The 16076-nt window shown below is 33.9% G+C and overlaps 1 protein-coding gene across 3 annotated transcripts; it reads right to left on the bottom strand.

Annotated features, from left to right (window-relative positions):
* Positions 1-169: 169 nt before the first annotated feature.
* LOC139839832 (uncharacterized) lies at positions 170-14010 on the bottom strand. Of its 3 annotated transcripts, XM_071829998.1 has the most exons (16): positions 13930-14010; positions 12824-13510; positions 11946-12324; positions 11792-11863; positions 11633-11695; positions 10856-11053; positions 9942-10481; positions 8521-9267; positions 7402-7680; positions 6365-6520; positions 5053-5423; positions 4170-4617; positions 3420-3743; positions 1581-2301; positions 1202-1260; positions 170-811 (listed from the first exon to the last, which is right to left on the bottom strand). In XM_071829998.1, exons 2-16 carry the CDS (start codon positions 13195-13197, stop codon positions 278-280), a joined length of 5265 nt encoding a protein of 1754 aa, XP_071686099.1. In that variant the 5' UTR covers positions 13198-13510; positions 13930-14010; the 3' UTR covers positions 170-277. The 3 variants fall into 3 exon arrangements, with proteins under 3 accessions (XP_071686099.1, XP_071686100.1, XP_071686101.1); XM_071829999.1 differs by lacking the exon at positions 13930-14010 and having other exon boundaries at positions 11946-12319; positions 12824-13002; XM_071830000.1 differs by lacking the exons at positions 170-811; positions 1202-1260; positions 1581-2301; ... (2 more) ...; positions 5053-5423; positions 6365-6520 and having other exon boundaries at positions 7396-7680.
* Between the last annotated feature and the right edge of the window lie 2066 nt (positions 14011-16076).

The raw sequence follows: 16076 nt of genomic DNA, 5'->3' as shown, positions 1-16076 counted from the left end.
TTATCTGCGGTAAATTCCTATAAGGGTCTGGTATCATACCTGAGGATTCAATACATTCATCTGGATTATGATGTACTCCTGCAACCACAAAATGACAAGTTTAACTGCCTGTTAACATTAGAGTTTTTTGTAATAAAATTTATGTATCACGATATCAACTAAAGGGCTTTAGATAACTACTCGTTTTGAAATAGGTTCTATATTAATAATAAAAAGCTTAGATTCACACATATACATGTCTAGCGTATCTATATCTTTACATACCTACAAATCTTTATCATATTTTAAAGAAGTAAAAACATACACGTACCTCCAAAATTCCAGGATTTTGCATCACAATACCTAGAACACGGCGTACAAGCCCCTTATAAACTATATCATTCACGGTACCATCTCCATTCACCCAAGGCAATATTGGCTTACAGGAAAGAGTATCACCAACATGAGATTCACACGTAGTAGTCTCCTGTGGGCCCGGCATTATTTTCTCAATTGTGTAAGTTTCAATCTCATTGTTACTCTCAACTTCCCTCACAGGAAGAGAAGTCTCTTCCGGATGGTTTAAGATGGTTACTCTGTGATGCACCTCATCGTTACTTTTATACAGCTCAAGGTCTGTACAAGTTTCTTCCGCTAAATTTTTGTCTTTATCTTTATGACATTCTTGCAGCAACTCCAATGGCTCACCATCATTATTGCAGCTCTCTGGCACCTTTGCATTACTATCATGTTGGTGGGACCCCATTGAGGTCAAAAAGTACTTTGACCGATATAGAGGGTCAACAACATGGACACAATCATAAGCGTTAACCTGGTTTTATATACCAAAGAATTTAGTGACCCAAATACAGTGGAATATTGTTATATCTGTTGATTACATATGATGATAAATTTGGACATGTAGAATGATATGCCAATAAACTCTTGCACATGTAATTGATAATATTAAATTATTAACTATCGCCGTGATTTACAATAGAACAAATTTTTGTTTCAATAGCATTAGGCAATCCATAATTTTCATTAACTCGACTTTACCAAACTTGCTTCTAACCTACTTGCTTGTAGTAATTCCAACTATTAGTAAGCTCAGATCTGCTTAGTTTTAGGGTTATACTATATGATCCATGTTTCGGTGATCATATAAAAAAGAAAAATCCGAGACTGCGAGTAAAGAAAGACAGATAACAGTAAAGCAAACCTTTAAAGCACGCCCAAATGCCTCAAGCACCTCAACAATGAGTTCTGGAATATCTTCGCCTAAAAACATATAACAAGATTATCACGCTCTTTGCAAAATTAATACAAAGAAACAACTAATGACAATAAAAGAAGAAAAATCATGTGGACCAGATTCGCTGGAAATTTCAAATTGGGGGATTTTTTTACAGGGTTGTGTTAACGTGCATAAAAGTGTCACACACAGCACTATATCTTAAAAAAGTTATATAATAGAAGTCTCAAACAAATTGTTGAACCTGATCAAACCATTTCTGTTGGTACAAAAAAATGGCCCATCTTAACCCAAACCACCCATCTTGCCAAATCTCTACATGACAAACTCTGTAAAGAATGCATACCCTGCACATCAATGACGTCAGAGATTCCTTCCATGCTTAACCCCTGGTCACCAGCCTTTTGGACAGCTGAATAGATTGTTTTAAACAGATTGGGACACAACAGAGACGGTTCACGTGAAGAAGAAGACTCCAGGTGTCTTGCATAGCAAGTCATAGCTTCCCATATTGACTCAGAGGAGGAGTCAGTATTTGCCAGGTGTACAGAATGCGCTGCTGAATTCTGCTCCAAACTGATACTACTAGAAGTTCTTGCATTCTCGTCGACTCCAGATAATGTAAATGAGTCAACTTTTGACACTACACTGCGGCTTAAAGACAGCTGGATACCAGGGAACCCTTTTTCTTTACGAGAAAAAATTTCACTGTCCGATGATTTCTGCTTCTTAGCAGCTACCTCAACACTAATGCCGTCTTCATTGTCGTCGTCGTCGTCAAATGTACGTTTCTTCGAGTCCACAACTTCACCAACACCTTCATCAGGCAAACAAGGAAAAACGGATATTTCTCCCCAACACATGAGCACGGACAGTTGAAGAACATCTCCACACTGCAAATCAGCAGATAAATCGACTCCCGAGTCCAGCAAATCATCTTCTCTCTCATGAAGCCACCTATTCATCTTAATAGCTCTTTTTCCAGTATTAACAGGGAAAGGAGACGAAGAAATATTATGTATAAACTGCTGGGAGAGTACAAAGTGACTAATTGCATTACCCCTCACCTACCAAAAAAAAAAAGAATGAGGGCTCAGAGAAAATAACCGCATAGTATAATAAGAAGCATACTGTATTATGTAATGATTATTATAACTGTTCCTGCTTGGTTGAAATTAGAGGTAGAATATTATTATACATCAACATTACTATTAACTAACCAAGCATGCTTGCCTGAGTGGCCACCGAGTTGCCTACTGAAGACACCACCCGGGTTCAATTCCTGGCTATGCGAAATTGTTCAAAAAGGGAGTGTGACTAGAGGGTGCGCATAATGCGCAATTCACCCGGTACCAGGTCTCGTGCTCAGGGGGCTTGATTACCCGAGATTTTACCTTCTATGAGGGAGCCAATGTGCTCGTTCATAGGAGGGTTTTCTCGCTTACCCAAAATAAAAACATTACTATTAACTCAGGAAAAAAAAAATTCACACTAAAGTATCTTATACATAGATTTGTATGCCATAATAAATCTTTCCTACTAATACAATTGCAAATTTAACAGTATGTGAGCATGAAAACTGTGGTGCGAACTCAAGCTGCTGCCTTCCCAATCCCTTCTAGTGTTGTTAAAGTCGTCCGACTAGGCCTACTAGTCGGATTTGGGGACTAGTCCGAACCGAATAGGCAAAAGTCGATCAAATCTGCTGGCCAACGAATCAAATTGATCAAAAGCCAGATTTGATCGGTTAAAGTCAGATTTATTCGGTCAAGATTGGTCAAAGTCAGTAAAACCGGTCAAAATAAGTCAAATTTGGTCACAGTTGATCAACGGCCGACTACTTGTCCAGGGCGACTAGTCCCTACAAGGTCCCGGCTGACTAGTCCCCCACTAGCAACTTTTAAAACCTTGATCCCTTCATAAAATCATATCCCACGCAGCCCACAGTCTAACCAACTATGCCTGTGTCTTTCTTACTTTGTATATACCTCTGACAATGTACATGTACATTCGTTGGGTAACTTTTCATACCCCAAATTACCCAAACATTCCCCATGAATTTAGAGGCCTAGTATAGAGGAGCATCACTATGTGAAGAAAAAAACTAGAGTGCCTCTTAACTAAAAAGAAAAAAGAAAAAAAAAAAGAAAAAAAAAAAAGCAAAATATAACAGAAGTCTTTTTACCATGAAATTTCTGTCTCTGAGGTAGTTAAAGGCAGTCAAAAGATCGTGCTCTGAATATCGACGCAGTGTTTCAGCTAGCAAGTTTGGAACCTCTGGAGCTTTTGCGGTGCTCAGAAATACAAGCTTGAATAGCTCCATGGCATTAGAAACTGCTAATGACTTATAAGCATTCGTACCATAATCTTTTACTTTATTCATAAGCATGGCATAGCTTTTGGGAAGAGGACGCCTTGATCTTCGGACAGACGCTTGCCTACTGGCCCCATCTTTCTTTAATTCGGTGACGGGGCTAGTTGATGAATCCATGTTGTTTTCATCCAAATCCTAAGGACCAGGAAAGAAAAATTAAAACATTTATAGTAGCTCGGCACTGATATGTCAATTGGCATGATATTCAAATGGGTAAATTTGTGCAGAAGCCTGAAAAATTTCACTGAATTGACACACGTCTTTATGATTTGAGCCTTTGACATATAAAATGTATAGGTAAAGCTCTTTCAATCAGGATAAGTGGCCTAGCGTTTACAGACACATACGAGTCTCTTGGTTCGAAGGGTCACCTCGTTACGTCATTTTGATTGGGTGTGGTTAAGATTTTCTTAAATAGAAACTTTATTACTGAAAGAGTTGAAAGTAGATATCCTTTTATTGGCGAAAAAATTTTAGCACGTAAATTAGTAAGAAACTAATACTAATTTCATGCAACTTGGCATATGCAAAAGATGACAAGTGAAATGGAGCTAGTCTTACATGTAGTTCACCAACAACATCTGACTGAGGATACTTGGATATGTATTGAGCACCTTTAGTGGCATTTGCTAAACCAGTCTGCTTGCATTTAAGAGCTTCATCGAGGAGCATCTTTATATCTTCGTTCTCAAAGTCATCCCATCGTTCTTCGGTGTTGACATTTGTGTAATCAACAAGTGCAGAAGCATTATGATCCTCAATAATCATTCTGGAATTATCATCAAGTGAGTTGTTCTGGGAATGTTGAAGATGCTTTGCATATCTCACACTAAGCAAGTTACAGATTTTCATTACAGTATTCCTAAACTGTTTGTTTCTGTTCAGATTTGACATTCTCCTTTTGCATGCATTAGGAGGTCCAGGTAGACTTTTAAGTAAGGCCCAATCTATGCGGTGAAACTTTGCTCCAAGAGTAGCACGGTGTTTTACATATTCAATTACCAACTGCCTGAAAGAAATCATTTATTTGTGGAAACATTATTTCATGCACAATATATAAATATATTCATGATATCAACTTACAATTTCAGTGCCAAAAGTTATTCTAATAACTTTCACATTGAATGACTATATGCCAACCTGCAGTATAACTTGCCAGTCAAGCTAAATTAAGTGATATATTCTTACATGTCTTTGTTTTTGTTCATAGAAGCGTTTCTTGATGTAGATAATACATTAACACTTCATATAAATGCGCAAAAAAAGTATCGGTGGGGTCGGCGCAACCCAAATTGAACCATTTTGACCCCACATGAAAACCATCCATTTTCAACGCATACATTTTTGACAACTTACCCAACCCAGCAGACCAGCTCTTTTTACACCTTTATGGGCAGACTATTTAAGTTGATAGATTAGAATAAGTGCAGGTACCAAATTTTACCTATCTTTGTTTGCTGTCCATGAAAACTTTTTTGGGTTGGAAGACTGTCTCGATGACGATGCACACTCGTGTAAAATAGAAGAAGGACTGTTCTCGTCTTCAATTAATTCCATATCATCATCATCATCTACAGCCACTTTCTGGCCATCCATTTCATTGATCAACATATTGTTAATTTCAAGTAATGAATTTTGTTCTGTTGTGGAATCTTCTACACTGAACAATTTGGCACGCTTCAATTTGCCCGACTCTAAAGCGAGAAAATTTTCATTATTTACAGATTTTTCTTCTGAAGACCTTTTCCTTTTATTTGCACTTGTTGCTACCCTCATTTTATCCTTTTGTCGCTTATCATAGAAAACACGGAGAACCTGCAAGAAGAATGAATTAATTTAAGAAAAATAATTAAGATGTGAAGCTAAGTTTATCATGTGGCTGAGGCCTGAGGGTGATCCCACAAAAAAATAAAAAATAAAAAATAAATAATAATAATAATAATAATAATAATAATAATAATAATAATAATAATAATAATAATAATAATAATAATAATAATAATAATAATAATATTACTATTATTTTTACTAGGATAGGTTTTGCTATTGCTAGAGGTGTGGGGGCCCAGATTGTCTCTAGGCTTCCCACTAATTTTTTGTAAGTTTTAAAACTTTTAAGTTTATAATAATAATAATAATAATAATAATAATAATAATAATAATAATAATAATAATAATAATAATAATAATAATTATTATTATTATTATTATTATTATTATTATTATTATTATTATTATTATTATTATTATTATTATTATTATTATTATTATTATCACACAAGTATCTTAAATATCCATAAGACCTATCCAAATTAAGAGTGCAAGCGTAGCAATATCATGACAAAATGAGCAAGATATGCAACTGGTATAAGCACAACAACATGCGAATGTGTATATTAGTAGTATATGGTTAAAAAAATATTATACATATTGAAAAATCGCATATCAAAACTATCATAGCAAATATGGTATAAGCACGTTTGGTCAAAAACTATAATAAAAATAATCATGAATAATTAGAGTTGAAAATATGATTGCAAAAACTATAACAGTTTAATAAAAAAATCTGATTATTCCAATTGAATGAATAGGTGATTTTAATAAATCATTTTGGGCACCTTTTGAGCACCTTTCTTGGATACAATTTTCTTTATTTAGCTCATTACAGATAGGTTGAAACTATTAGCTTTACAAAATATTACAAGCCGCATATAAGAGATCAGGTCCTACTTTTATCAAATAACAGAAGAGCAAACCTGTTCCAAGGTCAAATTAAGATTTTCAGCAATCTTCTCACACTTTCTGTAGGATATCTTTTTATCTGAGCCCTCACTTGCTACATGTTTGAATAGCTCAGCCCGCTGATGAGCTGTCATAACACGGACTGAGGCCCATGAACGAGAAAGAAATATCTGATAAAAAAACAAGCTTCAGAAAATTAAAATGAAGAACGAAGCTATAAAATGAAAACAAATCTTATATCATAGAGGCAAACCAGTAGTCTTGATTTAAGAAATTAAGATTCTAAGACCAACACTGAAATGCTTTATACGTACAAAAAGATATATATTTGACTCAAATATTTTATATATATCTTGCTGAATAAATCCATAATTTTGTACCTTCTAAGTTTTTATTTAGCAACCTGATTGTTTTTGTACCCGGACATATATCCGAACAAAACAAAATTAAACTAATTTAATATCTCATTACACACGTGTCAATTTTTGGTTCATCGGCATATACACCTTTAGTATGTGTATGGATGGATGGATAGATAGATATTTAACTGCTGCCACAACAAGCAGCTTAATTTGTGACTAAAACCTTAATTTAACAGCATTAACACGTCAGTTTGCCCTATTTGTGTTGAAGGACAGAATATAACTTTAATATCGGAATCGATGCCCAAAGCTCAGGAAAATAAGCAAGGACCATGTTCCGCATAATATTTAAGTAACCAGCTCCATTAACATCTATAAAAAGCTTACCAACTTTCGAAAAACTCATTTTAGACCGCAACCTTCCAAAAAATTTAATTAAGATCCCATTTACCCAGCTATAAATGATGGCGTTGTAGCTTACTTGGAAGTTACCTGGACAACAATGACTTTTAAAATGGGCATGAAAAGCAAAAAACTGAAAACTTAGAAAGGTTGCCCTAAACGAAACTTTATAAATGTTTTAGCCTTTTGCAAGTGCAATAAAAATGGGTTACCAAAGCGAATTCCAGACTAGATTTCATTACTATTTCATGCAATTTTCTGAAGAAAAAAAAAAGAGAGAACTAAACCTCATGCACAACAGATCCAGGGAAGGCATGCAGAGCCGCTTTAGGATCTGAAGCAGCATAACAATACTCAAGTGTGTTCCAATATTCATGAACATCTTTTCTGCTCGCAAGAAAAAAATCATGTCTGACATTAGGGCGAATATCAAATGAATTGACACTAGTAGATGGAAAAACTATTCCCACAGGTTCCTCAATGTAAGGCTTAAGTTCCAATGAATGCCTAAGGGTAGCATGTGGGCCCACAGGAACATCAGTTTCTCCAGCAATCAATCGTATCAACTGCAATAAGATCCAAATATTTTAACAAGTAACACAACAGCCTACAATCGCAATGTAAACATTAAAACCTAGAGTGGAGGCGGATAAATGGGCAGACCGTGTGGGTCGGGTAATAGGTAAAGTTGTCCAGATTGGGCCGGCACGAGAAACTTTTTGTCCAATATTATTAAATTGTTCAAAAAATATTAGTGAGACAATTAGTCAAATACAATTTCAACAGTAGATTGTGTGAATAATCTAACTTTTTAGATTATTGATTTAGAAGACTTGATCCCATACACTCAAAAAAATCAATAATAATAATAGTCCAAACAATAACTTCAAGTTAATAAAGAATATTGGTTATGAAAATATTCTTTAAGTGTAAGATAATGCTAGAATACAGAAACATAACATAAAAATAGAATGCTTTGATATCGCAAAGTTGTTGGGGAAAGATAAATCACAACTATAAGATTATTAAAGGCAAAACTATCCTCCACACTTGCATATCTTAACAAACACTTGTTATGAAAATATTCTTTAAGTGTAAGATAATGCTAGAATACAGAAACATAACATAAAAATAGAATGCTTTGATATCGCAAAGTTGTTGGGGAAAGATAAATCACAACTATAAGATTATTAAAGACAAAACTATCCTCCACACTTGCATATCTTAACAAACACTCGATCAAAGTTGACCCAGCAAGTTGATCACAATTGTCCTAAAATATTTTACCCCTACGTCTTTTTATAAATACTCAATATGCCGATACATTCTTTGCACTAGGCTCATGCATTTAATTGTGAAGGAAGCAACACAGAAAAAAAAATCCTAACAAGACTACAGAGTAATACCTTCAGGCGTCTTAAGATATCAATAAGACATGAGATTAGCCCGGTTGCTCGAGTTCCCATGAGAGACCTATACTCATTAATGGGAAGGTCTGAAAGACATAAACCATTCCTGCATTTCTCAACCATAGACTCGAGTTTTACAGAGGACCCTGCAACCTGCAAGAACAACTCAAGTGGCATGGCCTTGATGGCTGCATCTAGTTCAAGCAATTTGCATGAACTGTGTGGGTTCCTCTGATCAAATCCAACTGTTCCCGCATCCCAGCCAGGTAACCTGGTCACATAACCCCATAAAAACACATGAAGCAGCTTTGCACGCACCATTTTCGCCAATACAAAACCATTGTTTTTCATTCTTTCGGCTGTCTCTGCTTGAATGAGTTTGCTTGTACTTGTATATATTCTCTCCACATCATTTAACACGGGAATTGATTTACATTTACTGCTCTTATATCGAGAAGTACTTTGTCTACGCATTTCCTTTTCAAATGATCTCCATTTGTCATGAACCCGATCCGATAGATCTTTGGCTTCGTATACAGAGGGATGTAGAATCACGTCAATTGTACGCTTTCCGCCACAGTTAGTAACAGGAGGGACAGCAAATGAAATGCATTTGCAGTGTCCATCTTCTTGAAGCTTATTTAAACAACGCTCTAAAGTTTTCCTGTCCATATGTTTAGTTTCAAAATTCTCAAGACTATCAAGCAGCCTTTGTAATTCGGGTCTTATAAGGACCTTCTCTTCCTGTAGAAATAGAAAATTACAAGATACGTGAACATATAGCAAGGTGAAGGAAAGAGCCACAGGTAGGCCTGATTGGTTAAAAGGAATGAACGAGATAATAGTAGATTGATGAACTGAAATGAATCATCACATTCCAATATCATGATCGTTGTCAAGTAAGAATGGAAGTCACCAAACCATGTTGTTTGTTGTACATTTTATTTACAAATTATTAATGGAAATAACATATTCAGAAATGGATTAAATTGGTTTTGGAGTTCTATATTTTATTACATATATAGTAGTCTTCAAATCGACATTTCATATTACATGTACATACAAATGTACCATTTAACCTTTTACGTAGTACATAGCCTGATACAAATTACGAATAATTATTTGCAAAAAAGATTTCTACAAAATAGTAGTTTCAAAACTCAAATCTGATTATAACAGAATCTGTGGTGTTGTTATTATTATTTGTAATAAATACTTTAAATAAAGTTTAGATTTTTTTTTTCGAGAAATTAGTGTTACTAAAATTACAGTAGTGGAAAACAATTTGTGTAGAATGAAAATCAATTCAACGAAAGGAAACAGTGAATAGTTCATTCAATTCCTTCATTGTAAGTAAACGTATGTTTTCCATTCCTGATTCTTACTTAATAATGTACACCAAACGTTATACAACCAACCTGTAATTTTTCAAGTATCCGCTGCTCCCTTTGAGAGTTAGTTGTACTCAGACCAAGACATGGATAGGTTTTATATGAGCGGCGACGTCGGGGTGCTGGTGAAGCAGGTGAAGATAACTCCAAAGGATCAAAAGTCGAGACAGGCTTTGCATTTACAATTTGAGGTTCTGCGACAACAATTATATCACTTGTCTCACATTGCTGATTATTCAAACTTGTTGAATCAAGTTGTGTGTCATCGATGTTCTGTTCTTCACTGGATTCAGCATCAACTTTGGAGGTCCAATCATCTATATCTTCTGGAATTATAATGTGAGGTGGCGTCTGTTTTCCAGGTTGACCATGAGTTGAAGATTTACCAATATCTTCTTTACCAGGGGTTGTTTTACTACCCCTGGCATCATAGTTCCCAGAAGTCCAAACTCGGTAGACCATGCCTCTATTTAGGCTTTCTGAATCTAGATGCATTCCAAATCTAGACACCATATCAAGAATGCGAGGATAGTACCGTTTATTGTTTATGCCAAGCCTTTTATATACCTGCATACAGCAATACAATGCAAAAAGTTAATGCCGTGTATTGCTGTTAATGCATTTGCTGCAATAATAATCTCAACTACTTAAGCAACTCAAATGTTTACTACCTAATTCTTATGTTAGAAAAGAGCTTCTAAAAGTGACCTTTTGATTTTCAATTATACTAATAATATAATAACATAATATATGATAATGAACTTTAAAAACATTTGCAAAGATACTTGAGACCTGCAGAGCATTGACAGATAATTCTTCATTCTTTTGTAGAAGTGTTTATAAAATTAACGTTTTACAGCTTTTCCTGTAATTTTCTGGAAAAAAGGAAGGCAGAAATGAAAGATAATAAGATGATTCCATAATCAATAAAGATGTGATACCTCATTAAGAATCAAGCCTTCAGAACCTTCAGCATCAATCATATCATATATTTGCTGCTCAATAGGAAGCTCCATAAGCTGTTCAGTGATTTGGCCTCTTTTCACCATTTTAACCTGTTGTTCTGGATCCAGGTCATCATCTTCAGCTCCATGTGTTTTAGGAGAAAACGTCTTTAGTAGCCGTAAGCAGTTAACTTCCTGAAACAAGATAAATTATATAAGGTATAGAATAAAAAGGAAACAAAAAAAAAAAAAACTAACAGTAATAATATATATACACATATATTTATGTATAAAAGGGTTGGATCAACTCTATATGACTATATATATATAACATATAGACTACAAACCGACAAATGAAAAGAACTTTCCTCTAAGAATGTATTGAAATTTTGTAAACTGCTCTTGCGTTTTATAATTTGCAGAACTACATTTAGCTTACAAAGTTATAAAAAAGTTAAGAAAAATGGAGGCTGGTTATTAACAAAAAACAGAAATCATTGTTTCCCAACTCTTAGCTATAATATAGAAAGTTGGATTTTCCATTTCTTGGACGACTTTTTCAAATTACAATCATTTTGAAAGCGTTTTTTGTTTTTCTGATTTCCTTATAAAATTTTTCTATAAAATTTTTCTATAAAAGTACTCCTCTTTTCTCTAACTAAACACTCCCTTAGCATAAAGTTTTTCTACCTAGCTAAAATCATACTCCATATGACAGATAACTGAAAATATGTTATTAATCATAAATAGAGCGGATCAACATAGTTAAACTACCTTGTTGTTCACGGTAGCAACAAAATCCTCAACTAGGTGTGCATCTTTCATCCTGTGTAAGATCTAACATTCGTGCAATACAGTAAAATCAATAAAGAAAACTTGTCAATAATAGTAAATGTAGGTTTATGTAAAAACTTTAAATAAACATTATCATACATTTCTCCAAGCTCTATGTCCGGAGGTTTTTGTATAACCTAATTCCTTCTTAATATCTGAAATGACAAGAACCTTCAAATGCATAAAAGCACTCAAATTAGTAAACCAATCAAGTATGAAAAAAAGGGAACAGCCATTAGTTGTAGAATGTAACCTTGCCATCAGCTTTTTCTAATCTATCACAAATAGCTCTTATAGCAGGCACAAAGTCTTTTATGCGCTCTTCAGTAACACCATCAACGGTAGCAACTCCTCTCTCTGCATCATCGTTACCAGTGACAGTGTTATCCTCTTTGGTAATTTCAATTCTCTGTAAGTGTCCCAAATGCTTTGCATAACGATACAAGTGTAGCATATTGGTGTTCACTATTGAACCGTTTTTATACTCATCATTGCCAGCTTCTTTCTTCCTTATTATAGTCGATTGCCTCACAATTAACCCACGTGATTCAAGACCCTTTAGTGAATAATATATATAGTTGCTTTTAATACCAAGTTCCTTAGCAAGTTCACTTTGAGCTACTCCATCTGTTCTGCACCCATATAAAGTACATCAATATCAAATATAAAGATTTATCTAGGTTTAAGACGTTGAGAGGTTGCTTAGAAGTGGAAAAACAAACAGCTGCATCTTGAATTATCCTTTTGTATTTTATATTTGAGCACGTGTTATTTAAGGAAGGACATACGACAGGGAAAATGGTTTAATTTTTATGTAACTAAACGCAACTCATTTAAAGAATTTTGTAACAACAACCTATGAGCTATTGTTAAGAGCTAATGAAAGGCATAAACAATTGTACTCTAACCACTTATCACCACGGTAAAGTTTCTTACAACTTTAAAGCTGGTGTTAAATAAGCAGCAACCTCTAATCATACATAAATATATCTAACCACGATAAGTGCTTATGATTTACAATGCATAATAATAATAGCGTTAAGATACCGCAACAAGCGATAAGAACTTGAAATATGCTCTCCAAAACTGTATACAAACTTATATCAAACTGATCATGGTAGACAAACAAACCTAGCAATGGCGAGGCGTTCAAGTATACGTCTCTGTGGCTCCGATATTCCAGCATCGGAAGCTGTAATGTCATAAATACCTACAAAATTGTTCAGCAAATGCTCTGCTGCAACAATTTTCAGATCCATGGACTCGGAATCTTCAACAGATTGAATGTTAGGATTTTCAGCATCGTAGAGAACGCCTTTACATTGAAAACGGATACTTGGAATATTGAGAAGGTTTGACCATAAGGCTTGTTTGACGTTACTAGAGAGTGGAATACCATTAGAGGTAAGATGGTGGTTAACTTTGGACCATAAGTTACGGAGTGTTAGTCCGGTAGGTCCATGTGAGCATATTTCTTCGAGTGCTTTGTAGACGACGGTGTCCATTGGTGGTCGGAGATTAAAGATGGAACATGCAACCGTTTAATTGAAGAAAGATCAGGACTTGGAGAAAATAAAAAAAAATTAATAATAATAATTGGGGTTTTTCCAGGGTTGGCTTGTGAGATGAGATTTAGGTTTAGGCTGAGTTTGATAAAATAATTATGATTCAATAATTCAACAACCACAGCCTGGATGATTCAATCAATAATAAAGAGATACTTGATTTATCAGATCTTCCAAAAATATAGTAAGAATAAAAATTTTGCTATCTTAAGATCATTGTTGCTTCTTCAGTATTCAAATCTTGACGAGTTTCCTGTTTGATATCAAAGAACATTGTAATTGTAATTGTAATTGTAATTGTAATATGAGAATGAGAATTAAACACAAAATTTAGTTAGTCAAAAGACAATATTGTAGTGATGCTAGTACACTAGTTGGGTGGAGGATGGTCATCACAACTGTAAATTTGTCAGCCTTGCCATCTCCAACTTCAAAGACTCCAAATTACAAACCAGAAGAATTCAATTCAATGGTTTAAAATTAAAAATAGGAAATTAAAACAACAGGTTGGGGTCAATAACAAATACACTGGGATTAAGTGTACCAAAAATATCCTTTAAACCCTAATTTGCACTATGATGTATATAATAGTATAAGAGCTCAAAAAATTTGAGAGAGAGCAAAACTAGAAAACCAAAAAGGAAAATATGAAGAAGCATAAATTAATCGTACCAGTTGCACAGACGGTCCTGTGAAATTGAAAAGGATTTCAAGATGGTTGGTGAGCCCTTCAACTTTATTACTACTATACTTGGGCTACGGTATTATGAAAGTGTATGTAGTAATTATGTATGTATGTAGAAGAGCATAAGGGTAAAATTAAACTTACCGATGGTATAAGGGATTTTGCACTTTAGATCAGTTTTTAACTTATTATACTCAGTTTTGTTATGCTTAACAAAAGAAATAAAAATACTTGGCCACGTTGTTTGAACTTGCGTTTTTCTATTGGTTTTTTATAATTATAATTATTATTATTATATTATTATGTGTTTATGTTGCGGACGTGAAGCTACTACGGGAGAAAAGCAAGTAGAATAGCAGGAAGCTCTGATAAAGTTTTATTATGTTTTTCTTTATTTACGGAGTATTAGTTATAATTTATATCTCCGATCTGATGTATAGATGATTAAATCAAAATCAGGGCCAGATATTGGGGCGTGCAATGTGTGTGGCCTGCCCAATACATATAGGGGCCCAAAAAATTTAGCCCAATATTACATATCTAGGTTCATTTGTTAATTAAAATGGGTTCATTTGTTTGAAAATATAAAACATATTCAACGTCGAATACAAATAGCCCACTTTTGTATATTGAACTATTATTATATATGAAAATTTTCGAATATAAAGGGCCCAATTTTGTTTATCGAACATGGCCCATAAAATTAATAGGACGGTCCTGATCAAAATTCACCAGTGAAACAGAATTTTGCCTTCAGTACATTTAGAATGGAGTTGTTATTATATTTAAAAGACCTACGATGATGGTTCTTTGATCTAAAATCGAAAGAGATCATCAAAAGCCATGTTCGATCGTCGAGCATCCTTAGACGCTCAAATGATTCATATCCAAACAATGTATACTCATTTACAAATCAACTTTGTTTTACCTTGAAAGGAGCAGCAGAGATAATGCGGTCAAAATGTAATCACTTCAAATCTAACAACAACTCAAATGATGATGGACTTTAGCAATCATTTATAGGAATTGCTTATTGTGGGTCTGACCTTAGCCATATCTTCCGTAGCGCAAATATGACGCACAATATAAATGTTATTATGATTTGTATCTTACGGTGATGTTTGGTGATCATATGGGCACTTGCGCTTATGTATTATTCGCACAGTGACCTCCGTATTAGAGGTGCGTATAATTTATTAGCGTAAGCGCACAAAGGTGAAGCAAAGGGTGCTAGCTTTAAAGCGCTAAGAATATGTATGGACCTCCTTTAGGGAATTGGATTGTGTTATGAAATAATAAGCTGATACATCAAGTATGAAGGTTAACTGTATTTTTCGAATTATTGATTGAGTTATCACATGGATCATTACTAATGGTACGTGGTGATATTACATTCATAGATGATGATTTTGGAATGATTATTATAAGGTCATTAAAACGTAACAATCACAACATCTCTTGCACTCGAACTTGTTTAAATATGTATGATTGAAATATGTCCGATCATTTGAAAAACTTATATGGTAGCTAGTAGCTTGTAACTGATAGTTAGTAGTTTTTAGTTGTATTTGGTAGCTATTACTTTTTTATATATAAATAGTAATCTAACAAAATGCTATGAGTTTTTTATATTCATTGACTCTATTATCTTTTAACTTCTATTTTTTTTTCTTTTATCTAAAAGTTTTACGTTTTTTAAACAAACGAAGTTTTTTAATAGATGTGAGTTTTTACATAAAACCTGGAAGCTAAAAGCTCTAATTTATTATTATTATTATTACTATTATTATTATTATTATTATTAATTATTATTATTATTATTATTATTATTATTATTATTATTATTATTATTATTATTATTATTATTATTATTATTATTATTATTATTATTATTATTTGCAAAGAAACGGTAACATTATAACGGATCTGAAGATCAGATAATATAACCGTTACAAAAGAATCTAACAACGAGCCATAGTCCAACTAAGCTAACCAAACCAAACGGCTCACTAACAAGGTGAACAAAGCCGTTTAATATAGTAACTAAGTAAAACTAAGGCTATAACTAGCGGAAACTTAAATAACGTGCTATACAAGAAAGAGATTATAAACATAACATCTGGGTACCCGCCGA

The sequence above is a fragment of the Rutidosis leptorrhynchoides genome, chromosome 4 (genome assembly GCF_046630445.1).
Source record: "Rutidosis leptorrhynchoides isolate AG116_Rl617_1_P2 chromosome 4, CSIRO_AGI_Rlap_v1, whole genome shotgun sequence".
Lineage (NCBI taxonomy): Eukaryota > Viridiplantae > Streptophyta > Magnoliopsida > Asterales > Asteraceae > Rutidosis > Rutidosis leptorrhynchoides.
The sequence above is the reverse complement of the archived record's forward strand: the minus strand, read 5'-3'. Positions and strand labels throughout refer to the sequence as shown.